This window comes from Brienomyrus brachyistius, chromosome 6, assembly GCF_023856365.1.
Source record: "Brienomyrus brachyistius isolate T26 chromosome 6, BBRACH_0.4, whole genome shotgun sequence".
Classification (NCBI taxonomy): Eukaryota; Metazoa; Chordata; class Actinopteri; order Osteoglossiformes; family Mormyridae; genus Brienomyrus; species Brienomyrus brachyistius.
In genome coordinates, this window is record NC_064538.1 from 22,056,817 (window position 1) to 22,075,421 (window position 18,605).

The window sequence follows — 18,605 nt, forward strand, 5'->3', positions numbered from 1 at the left end:
GTCAGCTATAACGTGGCGAATCTGAACTCATTTCTCTATATGAATTCCGTACTTTACACTTTACATGCCATTATAACGGCTGCTTTGTTTCCCTTTTTCCATTTCCTTCGGTTTCCATCCTTCTGTCTCTCAGCAATGCCAGCATAACACGGCTGGGCCTCGCTGTGATCGCTGCCGGCCTGGTTTCTATGGCGACCCCAGGAGTGGCAGCCCAGCAGCCTGCCAGCCGTGCCCTTGCCCTGGTACCTCCCCAGACATCCAGTAAGTATTCTTCCAGACTATGCCAGCCCAGTGCATTGCTCACAGGCCCGGTTTGTCCATGGCAGTGTGTCCCAGTCCAGTCCTCGGGAAACCCCAGACAGTTCACATTTTTGCTACCTCCTAGCTCCCAGCACACCTGTACCAGGTATTCAGTGTTCTTGGTTGCTTGTTTTCTTTCGGTGTGCTGGTAGCTGGGAGGGAGCAAAAATGTGGACTGTCTTGGGGTCCCCATGCACTACACTAGAAACACTGGTGTATGATTATAACAGTTAGTGAATTTACTTAAGGTTAATTTCTTTAGACTAAAATGGACATTTGGAGTGATGATGCTGGCCATATTGTTCAAGGGCTGTGTCCGTATTGGTTGATGTCACCTGGAGCTTATCCCAGGCAGCACAGGGCACAAAGCTGGGCTACACCCTGGACGGGATGCCAGTCCATCACATGGCACTTATACTCACATACGAGAGGCAGTTTAAAGACTGCAGTTAGTTTAATTACATGTCTTTGGACTATGGGAGGAATCAGGCGTACCAAAAAGACAGCTACACAACACAAAAGCATGCAAGTCATCAAAAGCCTCAAATTGAGCAGAGGTTTAAAACCCCAGATGCTGGTAGTGCCAACCGAACCACAGTGCCACCCTGATCTATATGGTTACTGCCTTAAATTCCGATTTAGAGAAGCTATTCGTGAACCTCTTAATGTTATCATGAAAGCATATTGCAGGTGGCTGCTGTTGATTTTGTGGAAAACTGCAGTGAGAAAATCTGTATAAAAACCCCAGAAGATAGTCAGTCTTAGTTCCATAGCAGTGACAGTTATTGTACGGGTAAGCTTGCCAAACTAACCATAACCCGAATCCTAACCCTAACCATAACCCTAACTGCTGCTAGTGAAGAGCTTGTGTTGTGTCAGACTCCAGTATAAGACAATGTAATGGAAGCAGTCAATCCTTAACACCACGGATTGAAAAAAAATCCTTTTCCCAGATTCTCTCGGACTTGTTTCTTGGACTCTGACGGCCAGCCTACTTGTGACGGTTGTCCGCCAGGCTTCACAGGCCGACGCTGTGAGAGGTAAGGCCCGTACTTCACCCCCTTACACTTCTTCAGGGTACACAAAAGGTCTGAGGAGTCAAAGCCAAGGGGGCTGTGGTTTTCCTTCCTTTCCCTTGTGAATCGTCGGGCGGAGAGTCTTTTGACTGCTGTGCTCTGTGTCTGTCTCCATTGAATGGTCACTGAGACTGCTAAGAAACAAGCCACCGTCAGTGACACCCAGTCCGCATGTCCCATACATATTTTATGGGGTTTAGTGTGGACTCTGATATAGTTCCTACCAGTTTCTTGTACCCCTCTGATGTGTTTTTATGGTGAATTGTGGGCATAGTCATTATTACGACCTTTAAAGCACTGAAGTGGTGATTTTTGTATTTTTCTGTTGCCTGCGGGAAGCTGGTCTGAACTGGTGCACCTTTTAAATAAACGTAATAATGCTGTATTTTTCAAGTTGATATTAATTTCATCTATCCACAGAATCTTATTTATCTATTAAAGGCATTGTTACTTAGGACCAGGAGCCCATTTTTCCTTATCTGATGAAGTAGCCATTTCCTGTGCACGATGAAAAATCGAAACAATAAAATCTCAAAGTGACAGGAAAGTATAAAGATCTCCAGGGAAAATATACCAAGAATGCTGCATTGGTACACATAGGTATGTGTGTAGCTTCAGTCCTGCTGCAGGTTAATGTTTGAAGCATCTTCTGAAGTGCTAATAAGTGATCCATGAATCTTGTGACATGTATGGCCTTCATATGGCTTCTGTCCTCGTGTTTTTGTCACACAGCTCTTGTATAGACAGTGCTATTTCCCACACAGCTTTGCATGCTTTCAACAAAGGAAGTATTCTGCCATTAGCAGCAGAAATCTTCCATTTCCGGTTAAGCACCAGTGTTTGCTAGAAGGCTTTTATAACTGGCAGTTTGCTTTAATAACCCTGTATTTCTTATTTGTAGAATTCTTCAGTATCTGTGCCAATAAGGGTTTTATAGTTTGTTATGTGGGTTCCGTTGCTTCAGATAGACGTTGTGTTGGGGCTGCTTGGTGAAATAGTAAATATGGAGGGTGTGGCAAGCAGACAAACATGGGGAAACAGTGAAATTGTCTGCATCATCATTTGGGAATGTTGATACGTTGCACCTGTTCTGTCACTGTCCTGGACTCTCAACTTGAAAATGAAGATTGGAAATCACTGATACCAGCCAGGACCCACTGCTGCATGGTCGCTGGTGGGAGTCTTCTGCCAATGCGATGCAGTGAACCAGTGCTGACTTCAGTAACAAAGAGAACAACATGCTGGAGCTTCGACCTGCAGCATGAGAAGAACCTTAACACCATGGGGCCTGCCAATGTTGACCATTGCAGAATTCCATCCTGCAGTTTACTGTCCTTAAAATATTGCATCCCAATGCCGAGGCAGCCAAGCTCACACAATAGCTCCCCAAGCTCTTCCTAATAATACATTCCCAGAGGCCAGCTTCCTCAGCGTCCCCGTCTTGTTGAGGCTGTATATGAACGATTTAAAACTCAGTCTCAACGCACTGTAGAGAGACAGCTTGGACGTCAAAGAGGTCCTAAGGAGCGTGATGACCCAGCAAGTCAACCTCAACTCACAGCTGGAGAAGCTGGTTGATAAGCTGTCCAATACTCAAAAGCAGGACAGGATTGCTCAACTAGAGAAGAGGTACATCAACATAACAACCAAAATAAACCAGCTGGAGGAAAGGCTTGAGATCTCTTTTGATGGCTTTACTGCACTTCAAGCGATGAAAGAACCGTTTCAGGTCTTCCCACAAACACAAATTTTCATCATTAACTTCCATTTCAACCCATTACAACCGTTGTGTTGCCTAGTCCCAGCACCTTGGTAACCTCCATGTTCACAAACATTTAAAAGAAATTATCAGTATTTCTGCCATTAACTCAGCACCAAATATCACCACTCATTCCCGGTGCCTTATGTATTTTGACCTAAAACAAGAGCTCCCAACCAGAATCACAATCACAACAATTGTCCTCACTAATCAGCTAGAAAAAAGGCTTTACTAGGTGCAATTTTACATGACACATAGAGTGTAAGTGGTACATAAATTATAATTGTGAGACTGATTTGCAAATCATAATTGATTGTTATTTTGCTTCCAACCATTAGGGTTAAATGACAATATGACCTATAAAATGAGTCCATATAAAGTGAGATTCATAGTTGAAAACAGCTGCCCTGCAATGTGGTCGATTGAAATGTTGAATGTGGTCTGTTACAAATATGCGTCTATATACTATGGGCAAAAGAATGTGAACACCAGCCTGTCCAACATCTCATTCCAAAACCGAGGGTGTTAATATGAAATTTGTTTGCCCTTTTTTGCTGCAATAGCTTCTCCTCTTCTCAGAAGGCTTTCCGTTAGACGTTGAAACATTGCTGGTGGGATTAGCTGCCGTTCAGTTTTGGTATTGAAGTCGGGTCCCTTTCTGTGTGTTTGTGTGACCTAACAACTTCATAACTAAACTTGCTCCCAGACGTTCTAACCTTCAGCCACCTCACTTGCGGTTGACCATGTAGTTAACTGACTTGTAAAGATGACATCCTATCACGGTGGCATGTGGTACAGCCGTTATTCATGATTTTGTTACTTTGTGCTCAATTAGACACCTGTGTAAACAATGAGTGTGGCTTCATTAGGCAATTACTTTGATTGTTACGAATGTCCAAATACTGTATAGTGTAATTTTAGGTGTAATTTTACCCTCTTGGTCCGGATTACTTTGGCAAGCATCTGTGATCGGACTGCACATGGGGGCATGTTAGTTTCCGAAGCATCACACGAAAAGGTGCTTCAGTCCCATGACTGATCAGTCCTTTTTGGGGTGATGGTTTCAGCATATGATAGGTATTGAGTGGCTGCTTTATGCCTTCTCCAGACAGCTTCTCGCTTTCTTTCTTTGTGTTCATGGGGCTATAGCCCATGCTTTTGCAACAGGAAAATGCATATATCTTTACCCATACAGTATATATGATTTTATGTTTATTTATGTATATACCTGCTGGCTGTCCTAATACTCCAATATGTGCACCTAATGTTGGGGACAATTTGGGACAATGAAACATTTCTTTACAAATTTTAAATAAAAAGCACTCTTTCAGTACAGGCCAACAATGGGCTGAGCTCTGCTTTAGCCCAAAAAACACTGATGTGGCTCATCAGTTTTCACTTTGCTGGTTCTATGCCATGTATGTAAACGATGTGTTACATAAAGATATTCACATCTATATTGTATAATTAACCTTAGGTTTCCAGTGAGCTCAGTTTCAAAGTCGTATTGAATATGTTAAAGCAAATGTGTTCAATGTCATCCTATTTCAGTCTTTCATTCTTGTAAATATACCCCATTCTGTGGTGGCAGGTTGTGGTTGTTTAATGGGCTTATGGTTTGGGGTTTTATTTCCTGTCAAATCTGGGGGCTCTTTTAACCGCACTGTTGTTATTGCTGTAATTGAGACCATATGACAGGCTATGTAACAGAAAGACCGTGATTCATGCCTTAATACACCATTCCAAAGGCTTATTTGTAGCTGTGATGTACAAAAAAGATGTTGTCTTTGTCTAATGATAATATTCAGCCAGTTTCTAATCAAAAACAGTAGATGGGTAGAACTTTTGCCTGTTGAGTCTGAGTCATATAGACATTCTTTTGGGGTTTATAATCTTAACCTGGACGTATTTTTCTAAGAAAATGTTTTCTTTTCCCATTTTTCAGATGCGCAGCTGGATACAGTGGCAATCCACAGCTTGGGCAAGCGTGTACCATTCGTAATGATCTTAATGGTATATGTCAAACAGTCATTGGCTCCACTTTTGAAATTCATCCAGAAGTAGCACCATATATCTGCGGATGAGCCTATGAATGTCACCTTTATTTGACATTAAAAAAGTAAATCAAATAAATACATATCAAAGGCAAATGTAGGAATATTTCCTTTAATTCTGACTTGGCAAATGTTATTTCCTATTTTGAATTACAAAAACGGAAAATGAAAGGTTCATTAGAACCTTTAGAAAATTAGAAATCATCTACAAGAGTACTGACCTCTGTTTTATTTACTGTTAGGTTACCCTGGTCAAAATATGTCCTTCACGGGTTAAGGAAAAGTTTGCTTGTGTTAGTGTGTTCTAAAAAATGTCAGATATTTTTCTGTAATTTGGAACTGTTTCAACTGATTTTGCTGAATTCATTGATCGAAGCTGACACAAATGCTTCGGTAACCAAAGACATTTTATTGTTTAGTTATTTTTTGATTGCATCTTATGAGTGATGAAAATCTCTCACGTAGGCTGCTGTTAAATATACACATTTTTTTGTTGTTTTTGAAGGAAACTGCTACAGCTGTGATCAGAGAGGAAGTAACGGGTGTGACAGCAATGGCGTTTGTCGCTGCAAGGTATGATGGTGGAACAGCTCAAATCTAAATCATATCAGTATCCTCAATATTTAAACAGAGCATCAGAGTTACGGGTTTAAGTTCACAGCATCATATATATAATAATTTTTGTTGACAATCCATACTGGTAACATTGATGTAAAATGGTATTAATTTGGTAGACGATGGAGTTCAGGACACTTCTGAAGATATAGAAGATGTAAAGCTGATTATCCAGTGGAGGCTAACTCCACACATTGCTCTCTACTCTATATAACAACAACCTAGACATTCTCTAATAACTCTCTACCTGCCCCTGTCGCAGGCATATGTGGAGGGTCCCTTATGTGGCCACTGCAAACCGGGCCATTTCCACCTGAGCTCTGCCCACAAAGATGGCTGCCTCTCCTGCTTCTGCATGGGCATCACCCAGCAGTGCTCAAGCTCCAGCTACTACAGAGACTTGGTAAGGACCATCTGCCATTGGTCTCGACCCATTTATGCATAATGCAAGTTTTCCAGATGCAGGTCATAGTGCTGGCCGGCATACCGGTCATATGGTATCCCGGTGTTAATCTCCCGCAGAATATGAATATTTCATATACCGCCATACCGTAGCACAGCTGAAATAACAGGTGAGACACTTCCGTAGGCACCAAACTATACAATACTGTTCCCTGCTAGAAGTGCAATAGATCACTGTGCTCAGTATACTGAGAGGGGACCCCTGCTAACTGTGTGTACCCTTCTTACTTACAGTTATAACTTTGTAACAATAATTCTCCATACTGAAGTCATGTTTGCACTTCAAGGTGGCATGAAATCCGCTCCATATCAGTCTACTTAAATATCTGAATTATGTGTAATATGAATATATTTATAATATAAATATAAATGTCTCCAAATGTGTGGTCGTGTTGCGTGACGAAATGTTTCTTATGAGCCGTAAGTGGTAATTGTCACGTCCCTCCATCCAGCTCTCTCATGTGCTACGCCCAACTCGTTCCCCTCGTAGGAATTCCCAATGTACCAGCTGTCCTGCGTTCAGTCTGATGTCATGTCCTGTATTTAAGTCTGCATTCAGTCTGTCTTGGTAGATCGGTCATTGACGTATGTCCCCTGTGGTTCCCCATTTGCCTCGAATAAACCATTTTGTTCTGGAGTACCTGACCCTGATTCCCCGCTCCCCGCTTGCTCGCCCGACACAGATCACAACAGTAATGCTTTTAGAATAAAAAGGCTATCCCAAGAAACACTACTATTACACTGTAGCCATTTTGGATACGTTTCAGATAGATTTTGCATAGGCTTGGCACCTAGTTGCACCTCCTTGCTCTTCTGTAAAACCTGTTGGGCTCAATCAAATGATATGAAATTGGGCAAACATGTAGAAAACAAGTTCGAGAACCACATATTTAAAATTGGACCTAATCCACCATGTAGTTTTTGAAATGTTTACAAAATGACAGAACACAGACAGGTTTTTAAAGGGGTCAGCTTTGATTTTAGGTATCAGGCATGTGTCTGACTTACATCTGAAGTTATGAGGTAATTATCCCAAAGAAGCAACAAATGACCCGTTCAACATGAACCCCTGGTGTAATCCATAGGGTTAAAAAATACCATGATACAAGTTTTTGGTCTTATCACCCAACATCTTATGTCATGTTACCCATCAGCTGACCCCAAAGATGAACTTCTCTTCAGTTCTTTTCTGGGAACCCGGCTTCCAGTCTGCTGCAGTTTACTTTCGGGGGCCTGTCTGTCAGTCTTCTTCTGTTGCCCCCAGGTGTCCTCGTCTTTTGCCCCCGGTCACTTCCAGGGCTTCGCCCTGGTGAATCGCCAGCGCACTAATCGGATCGCCACGGGTTTCACGGTGGAGGTGTCCACTCAGGGCACTCAGCTCTCCTTCAGCAGATTTGGAAACCTTGCCCAAGAAGCCCACTATTGGCAGCTCCCAGAGGCCTACCGCGGAGACAAGGTAGTGTGCATTGGTCATGTGACTCGCCATATGGGGTTCTCACGTGGCTCCCTTTCTCACCGCTTTCACATGAACTTTTCCTCTAAACTTCAAAGCCTTTTTTCTCCTCTGCAAGCTTGCAAGTCTGTCCTTTAGATTCCCTAAGAGTAGATTCCCTCTTAATCAGAATGGGTTCATTTTTGTGCATTTTAATAATTGTAGTATTTCATTTAGAGCTATACTTAATATTCTGTGGTAGCTATGTCCTACGTTTATTACTTTGCTTCTAGTAGTGATTATACCAAATAAATTCAGCATTATCAGAAGTGTGTTCGCGTGACAATGAATGAAATATTTCTGTGTTTCCCTTGTCAAACTTTAGAGTGAAGCTTTCTATGCTCGTATGAGACGAGCACACAAGGTAAAGCAGAGTGATGTTATATAGTTGCAGTGATGCAGATGAAATAAACCAGATGTTTGGTCACTGTTATCGCAGATTGCTGCCTGATACAATACAGAATTTTTGGCTAGTCAAAATACTGTGTTTCAATACAATCCACTAGCTTTTGTCCACTAACACTGATATGCATGCTAGTGATTTATGCTAACTAAATTTGAGCAATTGTGGTTGAGCCACAATAAAACAGAGTGCATGGTTATATCTTTTAGGTTTTTGAAAAATACTTATTGTTTTAAAAGTAAGTGTTGGATTGGTCGGCGCACTGCAGTTTGAATTTCTGTCTCGTATCCCTTATACTGACATCAAATCTATTCTATTTGTGTAAAAGTGTGGTCTGCATTGTTTATGGTAACCACATGGTATAGTATGGTATAGAGTGCATGGTATAGTATGGTATAGTATGGTAGCGCATTATTCAGTTAAGGCAAGAAATCCAGTTACTTACATTTAAATAAAACTATTCCGTTACTAAACAAGAAAAAGATTCTGCTGTACCTAAGTAAACCTGCACTTCCATTAAATTAATTTAAGTGATTCTGTTCTAACATACTGAAACAAACTTTATAGTATTTAGAAGTTAGCAATAAACTACTTGAAGACAATGTACTGAAATATATCTTCCAACCGTTCAACTAGTACAGGATTACGGTGCTTCTAGAGTCTGTCCCAGGGCCACACAAAGCACAGGTCTAGACAAGCCATTATCCGCATTATCTAATAATCTAATAAGCAAATAAACATACTCAGATATGTTGGACAGGATGACAGTAAATGTTACCTCTCTTTTTATATATAAAACTGAACACATAAAATCAACTCTTCACAGCTTTGACACTATTAAAGGTTGTATACAACTTAAGCTTCCTCTGTTCTTGTCAGTATTGATTCGTACACCTCAGGAAAGAGAAATTCAGTAAACGTCAAATACTTTTTTTCAAAAAAAGCAATACTGTGAATACAAATGTCTATGGACATTTGCGAAACAACAGTGCTGATGTTAGTGCATTAATTGATTAATGAGGAGTCATTTTCAGATAGGGCAGTCATTTTGTAGATTATAAGAAAATAGATACAATTTGAAGAGGTGATTCCTAATGTGTGTGGAAACGGCAGCCTCACACCCCCACTCAGGGGGTCCCATGTGACCATGCACGTTGTAGACATGGCTAAGCGTAGTGTCAGTCCTATTAACTACCACGGATACACTTTCATCCACCTCACTTTGTTCACGTAACTAGAAAGACTCCCTGTGGACAGAGGAGCAAATGCGGAAGGATGCCTCCATATGGAAACTCATGGACTCCATGATGAAAGGTTCTGGCAGGTTGAAGCGGGCCGTCGAGGTACCCAGCAGCATGAGTGCATCCCATTTGCCTTCTGTCGTCATTGGACACACTGCAGCACTTACCAGGATAAGTGTGTGCATCCCCTCCCATAGTGCATGGTCATGCTTTTAGCAGTGCTTTGATCCATAGTTTTTATTGAGCAAGGTTTTGCTAAGAAAAGTTGAGTAGCTGACATGGATATGTCATCATCTGGTGTCAAGAACTACCAGTATGGTTGTGTGCAATAAAACGGCACTCGACATCTGTACAAATATGGGTTATTCTCAGTGTTCATTAGTTAAGAAATATCCTTATTTTGGGTTTCATTTAACCTCTACCTCCTAATCCTACAGACAGTGAGTAATAGACCAATCTGATAAACTGCCTTTGCAAACAGTCTTTAGCATTGGTCTGTAATTGTTATATGCAGATGTTGTTTTCCATTGGGTACTGGCCCAATACTACAATCCTATTGGGAAAGAGCATTGATTGATTGCTGATTGTGATTGTACCTTGATGTCCATGCCAGTGAAACGATGAAGTACAGCATACCTGCATGTTAGATCTTCTCAGTAATGCAAGATATTGTCTTGAGTAGAGTAGTTGTGTGCTTGTGTTGTAATTGTTGTAATTTTTCTACCAAGCTTATTTTGGTGCTTCTAATTTGGTAAAAACTTCTCTGTGGTCTGATCTTGTTCCCACCGTATTTTGGCATGATATAATCGTCTATGATGCAGCATAGTCACACTTTATAGGTAGTTCTGTCTTGGGGGGGGCCCTGCTCACTCTGTTTCATCCACCCTGCTCCCTGGCAGTCACCCAATGATATCCAGAAGTTGGACGAGGAGATATGGGCGTTAATTTCCAACTTCTCACATAAACCAGCCAGTCGTCACCCCTTCTCACTTCCTGCATCCCCTGCTTCCCTCAAACCATGGAACTCCCCATTACCTTCTGGTCCACATGCCCCCACACCTCTGCATCAGCCTTCTGGCCTCCTGGCCTCCGCATCCAACAGGGCCCGTGGACCTCATTCCACGCCCCCCGGTTATTCCTCTGAGCTCTCAGATGCCCAGGTATTATAATTGATCCTGCCCGTACTACTGACATATATGCAGTTTTGTGGTTTCTCTGAGGAGCCGTTGTTGTCTCATCTCACTGGTTCTGTTGTCGTTGGGGGGGGGGGGCGTCGACAGGCTCTGCCTCAGACTCGCCGAGATGTGAATGTGGTAGGTTCACATATGACCAGGCCTGGCTCTAACATTCGCTTGCTCTTGGAGGCTTTATGAAACCCCACCTTACAGTTTATCTGTTTGATTGTGAGGTTAATCTCTGCATGAGTTTGCAAAGCCCTCCGGGGAAGAGATGTCGCGACCTCAGCAGTTAGGCTACAGTATCATGGAAAACCATTTGCACATTTCAGTCTTTTTTTATTCTATTGCTTATGAATTCTTCAACCAAAATCAGTTTTAAATAAAAGGGAACTTTAATGAAAGGTAACACAGTTGAGAAATTTGTTGACATTTATCTATAGTGGTTAAATAAGAACAACAAACCTTGTTGTATTATATGTGTGTGTGTGTGTATGTGTATGTGTGTGCACATGTGGATTATGTTTATATTACATTGTGCAGACCAAATATCCCCCACAATGTGATAAATGTGACATTTCGATGAGGTGGGGACCACTTATCAGGTCCCCACAAAGATCTGTGAATGACATCAAAAAACTCAAAATTTCAAAAGTCTCATATTTTGTTTGGTTACTTATGATTAAGGTTAGGGCTGGGTAGGGCTTAAGGTTGTCATTTTGTGATTAGAGTTTTCCCCATAGAAATGAATGGAGAGTCCCCACAAAGATATTATTATGTGTGTGTGTGTGTGTGTGTGTGTGTGTGTGTGTGTAACAAAAAATACCTAGTCCAGCACTGAAAGACTCATTACTCAAAAAACTTCAATGCTATTCTTCAGCACTGAGGAATTTCATCAGGCCATATTATCTTGATAAATCCAAAAAAAATGAAACAAAATAAATAATTTTTCTTTCAAACTCCCTCTATTCTTTGGAAGATCTGTGCAAATTTAATGCGACGAATGTGCAAAATTCTGAAGTTCAGTAAGGGACATACCTCTCATAGTACCTGCCATTCAGTTTCATGCATCCTTTCATGATTTGCAGTTTAGTTATAATTTATATTTGAAGTCCTACTGCAGATTAAGATCATTATTAAATCCATTATTAAAGCATATGAATCACTACTTTCTTGAGAAAACCACTGCCTTTCTGCATAAAAGGATGGAGGGATTATTAGATTTCAGCTCAGACAGTACAAATTGAGCTAACAAGTTTATAGCGTCAGCAAACAAAGTCCTGCATGTATGTAATACGTCAGTGTTTGATATATTGCTACATTTAGACTATGTACTTCCAATAATCTAATAATGATTTATTTTTTTGGCTCTGCTGGTCTTGTTCAGTACGTGTTCCTTGAGCTTGGGCGGGGGAAGCCCTTTCTGCAGTGACGCTCTCCGCTTCTGCATCCCTCTGCACTGCTCTTCGCTCCCATTTCCCCTGTCGCTTCCCTGCCTCTGCCTCACCTTCCCTTCCTCCTTCCTCCACTCCAGTATGCTCTGGTCTACAAAGGTTTCAGCTTGTACCCAGAGGAAGTCCTTTTCTGGCAGCTGCCTCCACAGTATAAGGGGGTCAAGGTAACCACACCGTGATCAAGTCCCTGCCTTTTCGGGCAGCTCCTGTTCAGTCATACTCATTCTACCCTTAATATAATGCAGAACATGCATCAGAACTGCCTGAAGTTTATTTTCCATCTAGCTGTTTCATCTTGAAGTTAACTCCTAGCTGGAATATATGGATGGTATCTGCCATAGGCACATAATTATATTTATCTGTTTACCATTAAAACAATATAATATAAATATAAATCTTTTCAGTTGAGCTCCATGGGGTTTTTCTGAATAACTTTAATCGTGTGTAGCTGTAGTTTCTAGTCACATGCTATAATGCTGTAATTATTATGCTTAACTGTCTGACTAAATGAGCCATGACATTAGCTTCTGCATAGAGGTGATGTTTTACAGCTGCTGACAGGTGATGCTTGGCCGGCTTTCTTCATTTCTGCAGGTCGGCTCCTATGGTGGCCGCCTGAAATACACCCTCTCCTATGTGTCAGATCCAAGGGGCTCGTCCGTTGAGGATGTCGACGTTCAGATTATCGTAAGTAAAGGCTGGAGTTATGGGCACATGGTCCATCCAGTTAACATGCCAACCTTAAAATGTGAACCATCAACTGCCTCCCGAAAGTCCTCTAATCAGGATTTTAAAAACAATCTTTTTAAATTATCCAGGGCAATGACATCACCCTGGTCACTCGGCAACCTTGGCCTAGGAGGCAGGGCACACGGGAGTCCCGTCAGTTTGAGCTCGTCTTCAAAGAGGTGATTGGGGATTTTCCATCTGAGGGTCTCGTCCGCACGTAAACTATCCATTTGTTTGGTTTTTGTTGGGTCAGCTAAACTGAATGGTAGGCTGTCATTACTGTTGTTTTGGGTTCTTTTGTATGACTCCAGAAACGTGTTTTTCTTGCATCATCCACGCTGCAGGAGAACTGGCAGCGGCCAGACGGCATGCCCGCCACACGCGAGCACCTCTTGATGGTGCTGGCTGACCTGGATGACATCTTGATCCGGGCGTCCTACTACACAGACATGCGCTCCACCAGCATCTCCGATGTCAGCATGGAGGTGGCTGTGCCAAACTACACCGGCCTGACACAGGCCTTGGAAGTCGAGGAGTGCCGGTGCCCACCTGGCTACCAGGGCCTGTCCTGCCAGGTGAGGTGCCTGCTGGCAGCTCTACTGACTCTGGAGCTATGAATGTTCTACTGATTCAGTTATTGGCTCTCAGTCTGAAACTTCAGAGATTTAACCAATCAGAACCCAGGGCAGTGTATGACTCAGCAGGTTAGGATGCTGTGCATGTGCCCAGAAGTTTGTCGGTTCAAATCCCGGCGTCAGCAAAGTGATTTGACTATTGAGCCCTTGAGCAAGGCTCTTAACCCCTAATTGCTCTGGGGATTGTCTGACCTTGTTGTCTGAGTAACTGTGTGTCACTTGGATGAAAGTGTCTGCTAAAGCAGTAAAAAAAAATGACTACGAGGTACTATAGATTAGAAAGAAAGTATCTCTTTTGACAGTGCATTCAAAAATCACTGAACAGTTCTGAGAACTATACGTAGAGTTTATTATGATGGTGCTCCATGCGCAGATGGTTTCCAACCATCGTTGGGTCGTGTGGACCTTCAATGTTTGTGTCTATTATGTGTTTAGGACTGTGCTGCAGGGTACACCCGAACTGGAGGAGGACTCTACCTTGGTCACTGTGAGTTGTGTGACTGCAACGGGCACTCCGACTCCTGCCATCCGGAGACAGGCGTCTGCACGGTAAAGGCTCCGCCCATCTCCGGGTCTTTACGAAGTGTGTACAGCACGTGGCGAACATGCAATAATGTAGTCGTTACCCTTGTGTCATTCTCACTGTAGAATTGCCTCCATAACACCATGGGCGAGACGTGTGAGCAGTGTGCCGCCGGGTTCTTCGGCGATCCCACTGCAGGAACACCAGAAGATTGCCAGCCCTGTGCTTGTCCACACACAGATCCAGAAAATCAGTGAGGAAACTCTCTCGTCTCTCATTTCGTCTCCGGACATGTGCTCCACAGATTGCTTTAACCAAATTCCCACCCTGATTTCAATTATTTGCAAATCCCAGTGCAGAAAATTCTTTCTCGAATAATAATCACGAACACTGATGTTTGACCTCCTGAAAGGTTTTCTCATACCTGTGAGAGCACTGGCAATGGAGGCTATCAGTGCACGGCTTGCCAGCGAGGATACACCGGCCAGTACTGTGAACGGTAAATGACATCAGCCCTGCAGACTGTAATCCAATCAGCATGAAGCGATGTTGTAGCTCCTGTCACTGAATTGACAAGCACCGTCACTCTTTTTCTCTCCTTAGCTGTGCACCAGGATATGTTGGCAACCCTCAAGAGAGGATTAAGTGCCGTACCCACAGCGGTGAGTACTGGTTTTTAACAGGGAGATGCAGAAGTGTCTAAGGAGAAAATGTAAGAGCTGTTCAATTTAAAATCACAGATGTGCAGAGCCCAGTTTCTGGGTCTCCGACGTTTATTACAATATATGTACCTTATAGCCTTGCATCTTGAAAGTAGGTCATACCATTCCCCAGTCCCATCATCATCGAAACCCATTATGATCCTGTTGATCATGAGTCTGTGCTCCTCCGTGTGTTGTTGATGATTTCCCAACTGCCGCATTAGATGCTGCTTCCCTGGTGGTGAGAATTCAGCCAGAGAGAGTGCAGGTGTCCCAGGGAGGCACTGTGACCCTCCGCTGTCAAGTTACCAGCCTTCCGCCCCACAAATTCCAGTGGTCGAGGGAAGATGGACGGTCCCTCTCGAGCAATGTGGAGATACACAGACATGGTGCGCTCTCCTTGGGGGTTGAGTGGAGGGAGAAAATGTAGGAGACAAACTGACTATATCGAAAAGTTTACACCGAATTGAATTGTAGAACCAACTTCTGTACTGCACAGCTGAAAATGTAAGGAGTGAGTTTAACGATTCTTGTAAGAAGCTTTATACTCTGAGTGAGCTTCTTGTTCAGTGAAATTATGGGCTGTAGTGAAGGATGTCACTACCATTTGTGTGGGTCAGGTGAGGAGCTGCGCTTCTCGAGTGTCCAGCCTCATGATGCTGGTGTTTACATCTGCACCTGCCAAGACCGGCACAATACCAACCGGAGCCGTGCCGAGATCGTCGTCACCGGTACGCCCCTGGGCCTGGTGTTCATACTTTTATGGGCATATTAGTATGTTTTTAATGTGTTCTCTATGTCATGCTATATCTTTTAAACCATATTCCTTTGGTTGCTCAAAACAATAACTACATAAACAACAGTCAAATGCTATAAATCATATCATTTGTATTATAGTACAAAACTACAGTTGCTCTATGGTAAATTACAGAATCTTAGACTATCTGCTTTGTATTCTTCTTCTTGACTACCTCACCATCTTAGTGTAACAGACTAATATTAATTACCAAAATATCTGATGTGATGACAAAAAGTTGCAGTATATCATAAATTTCTTTCTTGTTCTTTTGCTATAATACTATTGCGTCACAGTCCTGGGAGGTTTACTCATGCAAAAATGTTCAGAGGGCAGAAGGAAAAATGATTGGTTCAGAGAGATAGCCAATCAGATAGTATAGGAGGTGGGTCCAAGCAACTAGAGGAGGTGGGACCAACCAATCTGATGTCTTAGTCCTGCCTCCTCTAGTTGCTTTAGACAGTAAGATTTTTGATTCTGCAAGAAATAAGGTAATGTATTATCAGGAAGCTGTTCATGTAAAAATATATACATAATATCAGAAGCTGTTTTTTGCATAGCTGCTGTTTTGAAGATGAATTGCAGTCTTACCCTGTATGTAAATAATACATGCTTGGAATATAAAATGCCTTCTCTCTGCATGTTGGTAGCTGTTTCCACCAAACCTATTGAAGTGACAGTTGAGGAACCCAAAACTCAGAGTGTAAGAGTGGGATCAACCATCCATTTCATCTGCACAGCCAAGAGCAAGGTAGGGTGAAGCCTTAGGGTCTTTTCATATTGGCCTTTCACAATGGCCTTTCACAATGGCCTTTCACAATGGCCTTTCACAATGACCTTTCACAATGGCCTTTCACAATGACCTTTCACAATGGCCTTTCACAATGGCCTTTCACAATGACCTTTCACAATGGCCTTTCACAATGGCCTTTCACAATGACCTTTCACAATGGCCTTTCACAATGACCTTTCACAATGACCTTTCACAATTGCCTTTCACAATGACCTTTCACAATGGCCTTTCACAATGGCCTTTCACAATGACCTTTCACAATGACCTTTCACAATTGCCTTTCACAATGACCTTTCACAATGACCTTTCACAATGGCCTTTCACAATGGCCTTTCACAATTGCCTTTCACAATGGCCTTTCACAATGACCTTTCACAATGACCTTTCACAATTGCCTTTCACAATGACCTTTCACAATGGCCTTTCACAATGGCCTTTCACAATGACCTTTCACAATGACCTTTCACAATTGCCTTTCACAATGACCTTTCACAATGACCTTTCACAATGACCTTTCACAATTGCCTTTCACAATGACCTTTCACAATGGCCTTTCACAATGACCTTTCACAATGACCTTTCACAATTGCCTTTCACAATGACCTTTCACAATGACCTTTCACAATTGCCTTTCACAATGGCCTTTCACAATGGCCTTTCACAATGACCTTTCACAATGGCCTTTCACAATGACCTTTCACAATGGCCTTTCACAATGACCTTTCACAATGACCTTTCACAATGGCCTTTCACAATGACCTTTCACAATGGCCTTTCACAATGACCTTTCACAATGGCCTTTCACAATGGCCTTTCACAATGGCCTTTCACAAGGAGCATGATCCTGAGTTTCAAATTTCAGGTTCTCTCTGAATTGTGACGTCTTTATTTTATTAGTTTCCAGTCTGCTTCTTAACAAAGTTGGATGTTATACTGAAGCAGATCAGCTTGGATTCCTTGCTCCTGGTATTACAGTCTAGACCTCGAAGAGCTTTAGTGTCCAGCACTTCCCCTGACATATGCGGGCTTCCTGTTTCCCAGTCGCCAGCGTACACCCTCGTGTGGACCCGTCAGGGGAGGGGCAACCTGCCAGACCGGGCCGTGGATTTCAACGGCATCCTCACCATCCATAACGTGCAGCCAGAAGATGCCGGCATCTACGTCTGCACGGGCTCCAACATGCTTGCCATGGATGAAGGCACTGCCATCCTGCACGTCCCAGGTTTGTGACGACACCATTCAACCGGCTCCACCCTCGCCCCCACCCTGTGAAGTGCATGGCTCCACCCACTCTGTCCACATTACGTAACTCTCCTATCCTTAAAGCACGATCATTACTGCTTGCCATTTCGGGTTTAGATAACTCCTTTCCAATAATGATACTTTCCTGTCCTCATCTAATATCTTGCTTGTTCTGCTATTTTTCTTCATACTTCTCTAAATGTTTGGCTGTCTGACTCTCTCTGAAACATTAGTAAAGTCAGGAAAAGGCTACAATACATTCTGTTCTGAATTTGTGAACATAATGACTGATCTTCTGACTAATCAGCATATCCAGTTATTTCCCTGCAATAAAAACAAAAAGTATTTATCAGGTAAAGTATGAAACTGCTTTTCAAACACCTCAATAACACTGAGGCATAAATGAAGGTTAGTTCTCTTGTTTACTGCAGGTAAGTAAAATTAGTATTCTGTATGTTGGTACACATATTGACAAGAAATAAATTTGTAACACACAGCCAGATAAAATATTTTGGGTATTATTTGGCAGGGATGAAGGAATACACTTGGTATATAGGTATGGCTCAGAAAGTCAAAAAAGGACAGCTGGTTTAGTCAAGGTTAACTAATTATTTTCAGTGCTAATGATAGTTATTTTTTATTTAATTATTGGCAAACTTAGGAAAGTTTCTAGACCTGATATGAATTTATGTATTATCATTTGAGTCAACAGATACCTTTAAAACAATCAGTATTTTGTTGGAATGACCTTCCAATTGTGATTGAACTATTTACAGTGTAAAACAACACCTTGCCAACGTATAAAATGAGCCTAGTTCTCTACACCAAGTCAGTGAGTTTAGGGACTAGAAATGATGACATCAAGCCTCTAGGTGCTTCCTGTTGTTTTAGAGTACAGAACTCCTCTGTCATTATTTTTTTGTGTTTTCACTGGTCTTTAGAACCTGCTTCAGTTGTATCCTTTAATCCGATGACGCTTTTTAGATTTTTATTCTGTAGAGGCAGTGGTACTTACTTCTGCCTGCACTGATTTGTGGATCATTCTCAGAATATAAAAGGAGTCTTGTCTTATCTTAATCCTTTGTTTCTCTTGTCTTAATTAATCGGTGTTGGGTCTCTATGGGCTATAAATCATTTTGGATATACTTTTAAATT

General features: G+C 42.2%; 1 protein-coding gene across 13 annotated transcripts in view; it reads left to right on the top strand.

Moving 5' to 3' along the window:
• Window positions 1-18,605, top strand: part of hspg2 (heparan sulfate proteoglycan 2) — a 114,984-nt gene that overhangs the window by 62,125 nt on the left and 34,254 nt on the right. For 10 of the 13 annotated variants that reach the window (XM_049016659.1, XM_049016656.1, XM_049016658.1 and 7 more), the window contains 22 exons: window positions 134-261; window positions 1,254-1,340; window positions 5,081-5,148; window positions 5,695-5,762; window positions 6,067-6,207; window positions 7,531-7,722; window positions 8,084-8,122; window positions 9,400-9,504; window positions 10,302-10,562; window positions 10,683-10,715; window positions 12,112-12,195; window positions 12,626-12,718; window positions 12,850-12,939; window positions 13,105-13,335; window positions 13,831-13,944; window positions 14,044-14,171; window positions 14,331-14,417; window positions 14,522-14,580; window positions 14,844-15,008; window positions 15,240-15,350; window positions 16,066-16,166; window positions 17,250-17,430. In XM_049016659.1, the coding sequence (XP_048872616.1) occupies window positions 134-261; window positions 1,254-1,340; window positions 5,081-5,148; window positions 5,695-5,762; window positions 6,067-6,207; window positions 7,531-7,722; window positions 8,084-8,122; window positions 9,400-9,504; window positions 10,302-10,562; window positions 10,683-10,715; window positions 12,112-12,195; window positions 12,626-12,718; window positions 12,850-12,939; window positions 13,105-13,335; window positions 13,831-13,944; window positions 14,044-14,171; window positions 14,331-14,417; window positions 14,522-14,580; window positions 14,844-15,008; window positions 15,240-15,350; window positions 16,066-16,166; window positions 17,250-17,430 (2,566 nt within the window). The remainder of the gene's footprint in view (window positions 1-133; window positions 262-1,253; window positions 1,341-5,080; window positions 5,149-5,694; window positions 5,763-6,066; window positions 6,208-7,530; window positions 7,723-8,083; window positions 8,123-9,399; window positions 9,505-10,301; window positions 10,563-10,682; window positions 10,716-12,111; window positions 12,196-12,625; window positions 12,719-12,849; window positions 12,940-13,104; window positions 13,336-13,830; window positions 13,945-14,043; window positions 14,172-14,330; window positions 14,418-14,521; window positions 14,581-14,843; window positions 15,009-15,239; window positions 15,351-16,065; window positions 16,167-17,249; window positions 17,431-18,605) is intronic. The other 3 variants (XM_049016665.1, XM_049016667.1, XM_049016666.1) reach the window with 1 other exon arrangement.